This window comes from Castanea sativa, chromosome 9 (genome assembly GCF_040712315.1).
Source record: "Castanea sativa cultivar Marrone di Chiusa Pesio chromosome 9, ASM4071231v1".
In the NCBI taxonomy this organism is placed as follows: domain Eukaryota; kingdom Viridiplantae; phylum Streptophyta; class Magnoliopsida; order Fagales; family Fagaceae; genus Castanea; species Castanea sativa.
Window position 1 is genome coordinate 36,909,991 of NC_134021.1, and position 7,029 is coordinate 36,917,019.

General features: G+C 32.6%; 1 protein-coding gene across 2 annotated transcripts; it reads left to right on the forward strand.

Moving 5' to 3' along the window:
* The first annotated feature begins 1,070 nt into the window (after nucleotides 1-1,070).
* On the forward strand, nucleotides 1,071-5,607 carry LOC142610909 (serine carboxypeptidase-like 46). 2 transcript variants are annotated; one of them, XM_075782890.1, is made up of 11 exons: nucleotides 1,071-1,396; nucleotides 1,533-1,631; nucleotides 2,043-2,138; nucleotides 2,262-2,357; nucleotides 3,282-3,374; nucleotides 3,683-3,753; nucleotides 3,863-4,114; nucleotides 4,555-4,679; nucleotides 4,950-5,048; nucleotides 5,169-5,286; nucleotides 5,366-5,607. In XM_075782890.1, exons 1-11 carry the CDS (start codon nucleotides 1,147-1,149, stop codon nucleotides 5,513-5,515), a joined length of 1,449 nt encoding a protein of 482 aa, XP_075639005.1. In that variant the 5' UTR covers nucleotides 1,071-1,146; the 3' UTR covers nucleotides 5,516-5,607. The 2 variants fall into 2 exon arrangements, with proteins under 2 accessions (XP_075639005.1, XP_075639006.1); XM_075782891.1 differs by having other exon boundaries at nucleotides 2,265-2,357.
* Nucleotides 5,608-7,029: the final 1,422 nt, after the last annotated feature.

Genomic DNA, 7,029 nt, shown 5'->3' on the forward strand with positions numbered 1-7,029 from the left:
TATATATATATATATATATATATATATATATATATATATAATTAACAATTTTACCAACACCGGTTGCTTCTACTATTATACTATTAAATTTTAACAACACCGGTTGCTTCTACTATTATACTATTAACTTTTATATATATAATTTTACCAACACCGGTTGCTTCTACTATTATACTATTAACTTTTACCAACACCGGTTGCTTCTACTATTATACTATTAACTTTTATATATATATATATATATATATATATATATATATATATATATATATATATATTTTATTATTGATTGTTGTGTTGCCGTCGGCATACTGGCACTTAGATATTTAAGTTAGATATATATATATTTTTTATTGATTGTTGTGTTGCTTGGTATACACCGTGTAGGTGGGAGTGTGGCGGTTAGGGTCTGACGTAGTTACAAGTGGGGGGCTTTAAGCAGTGGCTGGCCAATAGGTTCAGCCGGCACTGTTGACTCAGTTTTTATCAGAATTCTTAGTTGAATTGAGTTGTAAGTTTTTGTGAGTGTTTGGATTCACGTTTTCATGTCTGAGTTTTGCGTTTTCAAATTTTCTTCTTTTTTTTTTTTTTTTTTTTTTTCTGCTTCACGCGTTTCAGAGGAGACAGTTTTCACTGTTGATGTACTGTTATGTACTGCTCACAGCGGTGGATTTAGACTTTTTGCGTGAACAGTGCATTCTGCACTATTCATGGGACCTATAAATATCACTTTTCAGTCACTTTTTCATTAAAAATGAGTCCCATGGTACTATTTACACATTTAAAAATTATTTTGTTATAGTGTTTTCAGTTTTCAGTTTTCAGCAATAAGTTCTATTCAAACATATGTTTGAGTCAAGCCAAGAAGATTTGAGTTGAGTTGATTATAGTTTCAAACGTGTCTTTTTCTTCTTATTTATTTATTTATTTTTTTTTTGTTTTTTGTTTTTACTAAGGACCATTAAACCTGTCTTATCATTTTCGGAGTCAGAGTTTTTATTTATTTATTTTTTTTATAATCATTTTCAAAAGGCCTCTTTTTGCTCACAGGACTGTTCCAACTCTATAAGAAGAAGCACCAATCAAGCAAGCCTTCTGTCACAAACCAAAGAGCGCTTGTTCTTAATCCCTTCTTCTCAGTCAATCATGCAGTTTCATCAGGAATGGATGGTCATAGGCATAATATGTGCATCCTTGGTGCAGATTTTTATGACTGTGGAGTCTTTTCGCATAGATGATAAAATCACAAGTCTGCCGGGGCAACCACAAGTCAGTTTCCAACAATTTTCCGGCTACATCTCCGTTGATGAAAAACAAAACAGAGCTCTTTTCTACTACTTTGTTGAAGCTGAATCACAGCCAGGTTCAAAGCCTCTTGTTCTCTGGCTAAATGGAGGTAGAATTACAGTATCAGCTTTGATTATATCACCTAGATCACTGAATGAACTCTTAACTCTAATTTTTTTTTCTATTTATGGTATGCATTTTACTTCTTTTTGGTGTCTGACCATGTGCTTCTTCTCTTTTCTTAGGGCCTGGTTGTTCGTCTGTTGAATCGGCTTTCCTTGAGCATGGCCCCTTTAAAGTGAGAGGAGACAATCTGGTCAGGAATGAGTACAACTGGAATAAAGGTATTCCTTTTCTCCAAGTCCATGAGAACTCTTGTTTATCTTGTTTCATTTCCTTTTTAACTGGCTATGATTAATGTTTTACTTTGTTTATAGGTGCGTCTGACTATTCCCAGACTAAACCTGCTTATTTATATATTTATCAAGGATTAATGAAAGACCAGATTTAAGTGAATTTATAAAAATTATTTAAACCTCAAAGGGTTGACTCAATAGTCCCTAAAATCTCATAATATTTATGAGATTTTGAATTCGAAACTTCTTCCTCCATATTGGGTCACCTCTAAAAGATCCCTCTTTATAATAACTTGTTACATGGACCGGGAACTACACACCTTCGAGGAAATAGTCAAATAGGTCAAGATACTCTTGTTTGGCAAAAAAACTTACTTCTTCATTTAATCTTTGTTTCAGAAGCAAATATGTTGTACCTCGAGTCACCGGCAGGAGTTGGTTTCTCTTACTCGGCTGATAAATCATTTTACACCCATGTGAATGATGAGATTACAGGTATATTTATAATAACTTGGTACGTCGATGGGGAACTAATACACCTCCGAGGAAATAGTCAAATAGGTCAAGATACTCTTGTTTGGCAAAAAAACTTACTTCTTCATTTAATCTTTGTTTCAGAAGAAAATATGTTGTACCTCGAGTCACCAGCAGGAGTTGGTTTCTCTGACACGGCTAATAAATCATCTTACACCCATGTGAACGATGAGATTACAGGTATATGTTATTTGGCCTTGTTTCCTATTATTCAAAAACATACCAATCAGTCAAACTTTTTCCTAATTAATTGATTTTAAGTACTTCTGTCATATTATTCACAGTGAATACTATATGCTGTAGTTTGTGCCCTTGCCTTCTTGCCAATGATTTTAAAGACAAAATACAGATGTGACAACCGCGATTTGAGAACAAAGATAAACAAAACGCAATTTACATAAATTACAACTTACATTTAGGGTCCGTTTGGATAGAGCTTATTGCTGAAAACTGAAAACTGAAAACACTGTACCAAAATAATTTTTAAATGTGTGAATAGTGCCGTGGGACCCATTTTTAATAAAAAAAAATTCTGTAAAGTGAAGTTTGTGGGTCCCGTGAACAGTACACGGGACCCACTATGCTGAAAAGTCAGCGAAATGCGGCTACTGTTCATGCACAGTAACATGAATAGTAGCCTTTGTCCCCCTGACCCGTGCTGCAGCAGAAGAAGAAAAAAAAAAAAAAACAGAAAACGCAGCAGACCCGGACGTTATATAAGCTGTATCCAAACTCAGCCTTAAAAGTCAATATTCGTTGTGTCTCCGTTTGGATAGAGATTAAAAATGAAAATTATTTTGCTATTCATCTTATTTTTGCTACTATTTATGGGTCTCATTATATTTTTTGGCACTATTTATAGACCCACTATACTATTTCAACTAATTTTTACTTTTATCTATAGTAGTACTTTCAGCAATAATTTTTCGATTTCAATAAAATAAGCGGTATTTAAAACAACAATAATTTTTCAATTTCAGTAAAATAAGGGTATTTAAACAAACCCTATCTGTGGATTTTTTTTTTTCCACGCAAGATGTTTATATAAGCAATCATTTTATATATGGAGATTTTGAAACTGACGACGTGTCTACTTTTGCTAAGCACGAGACAATCTTATATTTCTGCAACGCTGGTTTGCCAAATATCCAGAATACCGAGACACAGATTTTTTTATCGCAGGAGTGAGTTACGCAGGTAATTTTTCCATTTTAAACGAAGGTTATCAGTTTTGGTTCAAATTAACAACAGTAAGGTTTTGTGTTCATGCCCCCATACACATGTTGCTGAGAGGTCTGATAGAGAGCATGGACTAGAATCCGATATTGTGGTGTATATTGAATAAATAAGATTCATTTCAACATGATGAAAAGAAATTCTTATAGTGTTAATTAGTCTAGTATTCAAAAATAAAAAAATAGATTCATCCTTCTACAAATTCGAGAGAGATTTCTTATACATACCATGGTCTTTTTTTCTTTTCCTTTTTTCTTTTTTTGTAATAGGTCACTATGTGCCTCAACTCGCCCAGCTCATTATTCAGTCCAATTTGAAGATCAATTTGAAGGGGATAGCTGTGAGTAGAACATAGAAATATAACCTCTGAAATAGCTTGAAAAAATAAATTTTCCGTGTCAGATAATATTGATCAATCAAAATTTTTATTAATTTATACTATTTTGCAGGTAGGGAATCCTCTTCTGGATTTCACCGTTGATTTAAACTGGCCATACGAGTATTACTGGTCTCACGGCTTGATATCAGATGACATTTATCAACATGTCACTAAAGTTTGTAATGGTTCAGCTCAGTTCATGAGAGGAATCATAAACCAAGAAGGAAGTGAATCAGCTTGTATTGCTGTAACTTTACAAATCCAACAACTTACTGACACCATCGACCCTTTCGATGTCACCGGTGACATTTGTCCATCACCTGTTAAGTCACAAAATGACATGCAATATAAGGCCTTCTTGTCTAAATTTCGAACTTTGCCACCTCTCCATTCAAAACTAGATGCTTTCAGTCAGCAGTTAAAGTTTTTACACGCCCTATCAAAACTCTTATATAATGCGACTTGTTTTTGTTAGAGATTATCACATTTTTATATTTCAAACAGGGTAAAAATTAGATACAATTTCTTAGGAGCTATATATTGGGTTTCTTAATTATGTTCAGACACATAGTTTCATTGAATCTAATGGTCCTTTGAAAGGATAATTCAATTTATAATTTATTGGTCAATATAACCATGTGTTTGTATTTAATTGAACAACACATAAAAAACTGTATATAAATTTTATCCTTCAAATTGCAACATTTTCTTCATGTAGATTTCAATTGAGAATTGCTTTATTCATCTGCCCTCTGCTTACAGCAAGCTGAAAATAAGGAACTTGTCTGTGGACAAGGTATCACAGAAAAGTATTTAAACAGGAAAGACGTGCAGAAGGCTCTCCATGCCCAACTCGTTGGAATCAAAGAATGGGGTTTCTGCCAAGAGTAATGATCGATCGATAATCACTGTTTTTTAAAATCATAGTAATTATTTGCATCTTTAATTAAATTTAAGTACTTTTCTTGCAAGAACAATTTAATATCATCAGCATGCAAAGACAATTAGGAAACAAAACTAATCATTAAACCATGAGGCTTTTCATAACAAGTCCCAATAGTGGTGCAAAGAAATCGAGTATTTGTTTTGTTTTAATAAATTATAAACCTTCCTCTTGCTGACATTGTAATTTTGGGGTTCTTTCTTTACAATTTTAGTGTCGAAGTTCTACAATATGATACGACAAATTTAGGAATACCTACAATTGGTGTCTTAGGCTCACTTGTGAAGTCCGGCATCCGGGCCTTTGTTTACAGGTATAGTGATACAATCTCTTTAAGCTCTTTGCTATTTAATTACTTCATATCTTTTATCACATTTGAAGAACAGAAAAAGGTCCTGCTTATAATTGATTTGATTTTGATGTAATTTGATAGTGGAGATCAAGATTCAAGAATTCCATTTACCGGGTCTCGAACACATGTAGATAAATTAGCAAAGGAGCTGGGTCTGAAAACAACTGTGCCATACAGAGCATGGTTCGAGGGAAAACAGGTAGACATGCTCATATAGCTTTCAGTTGAATGGTTGGTGCTAAATGGTATTCTTTTTCCTGATTTATTTGTCACTGCAGGTTGGTGGATGGACGCAAGTATATGGTGAAACCCAGCTATCTTTTGCCATCATAAGAGGAGCTTCACACTTAGCTCCATTAACGCAACCAGCGAGATCATTTTCTTTGTTTAAGGCATTTCTTGCAGGAAAACCACTGCCAAATGCATGAGGCCATGAACTTATCAAAATCATGAATAAAATAAGACTGTACCATACTACTGTTAGAAATCAAGCACCACCTCTCTCTCTTTCTCTAGAAAATTATCTTGCATTCCGAAAATTTCTCTATGATGCTCTTTCCGGATTTCTCTATGAGATATCTCTAGAGACTTCTATGTAGCAGTAAAACTCAACCACAAAATTGTTTTAATTGTCTAGCGGCTGTCATGGGTTGGATATTAAGGGTCATTGGGTAGAGGAGTTTGAGTAATGTTGTTTATAATTTTTTGAAATATAGGTGAAAAAGTGTGAAAATGTTATTTAAAAACTGAAAATGTGGATTCTAATCAATCTACCAAATAGGGTCTAAAATAATAATAAAATAAAGCCCAGAACTACTAGAAGTGAACCAAAGTCAACAAAGGAGAGCTATAGTTTCACTAGGTGTGCATGTGTATTTGGTGAAGTGAGTGTATGTAATAGTGCCGTGTGTGTATGGATGGAATAACAATGCTTGTAAAATGTTGTAATTCAAGGAGTCTAGTTTTTAAATAAAAGATCTTTGTTTAGTCTTTTGTTTAACAATCTAGTGTCAGAGTTTCCACTAACTCAATAACTATATTGTTGAGGCGTACAATTGTATTTGACTAGCAAAGGCATGTCTTCATGCAATTGCTTTAAATAAAAATGTACTAGTATTATTAATCTGAAAGAAAATTATTACCTTACCTTCTACTATTAAGATAAGATTTGCTTTGTAGACTAAACAAATATCTACAATATTTTACTCTATTTGTAAATGTTTGTAAATGTGTACAAATAAATATGTACAACATTGTACACATACCTTATAATGAGAAAAAATTTATAAATAACTAATAATAATTTAAAATAGAATATAATTTGATTTAAATAAAATTTTAAGGTATAGAACAATAGAATTTGTTTTATTAAAAGTTGTTAGGATGTGTGCTCTTAAATCCTATTATATGATGTTATGTATGACATTATATTTAACTTAATGTTGTAATTAATAAAGTTGTTTTATTATAATCTAAAATAATGGTAACATGAATATTGGATATTATCATATAGTCTATAAGATGCATAGTATGTGATTTATGTGAAAAGTTACAAAAGATATAAATTACAAGTTCTTTGTAAACTCAGAATTATAGTTCGTAGTCAATGATGAAATTTGACATTTCATTGCGAAGGCTATAACATATCAACTAAGATGATTTGTTTTAATCATGGAAGTAGAGACTTCTAGTTGGTATGTTGATATGTTTTAAGAGTTAAGACATATTGAACTGGACCGCTATGAGATTTATTATTTTCCTAACAACTGTCAAATGAATAATAAATTTCACGATTTCTATTTACATGAACTCTTAATCCTAAAAGGATAATGGATCTAATCATGAAATGTAGGTTGTTTTGATATATCAGGAGTGAGATTTAGAGACACGATCAAAACCTCAATATGTTTGGCAGCCGCATTTAGTGTTGATGGAACATATA

Coding starts and splice junctions, on each gene's coding strand:
- LOC142610909 (XM_075782890.1), top strand. CDS start 1,147: ATGCAGTTTCATCAGGAATGGATGGTCATAGGCATAATATGTGCATCC. Junction 1,397..1,532: donor TGTTCTCTGGCTAAATGGAG/GTAGAATTACAG, acceptor CTCTTTTCTTAG/GGCCTGGTTGTTCGTCTGTT. Junction 5,287..5,365: donor CATGGTTCGAGGGAAAACAG/GTAGACATGCTC, acceptor TTGTCACTGCAG/GTTGGTGGATGGACGCAAGT.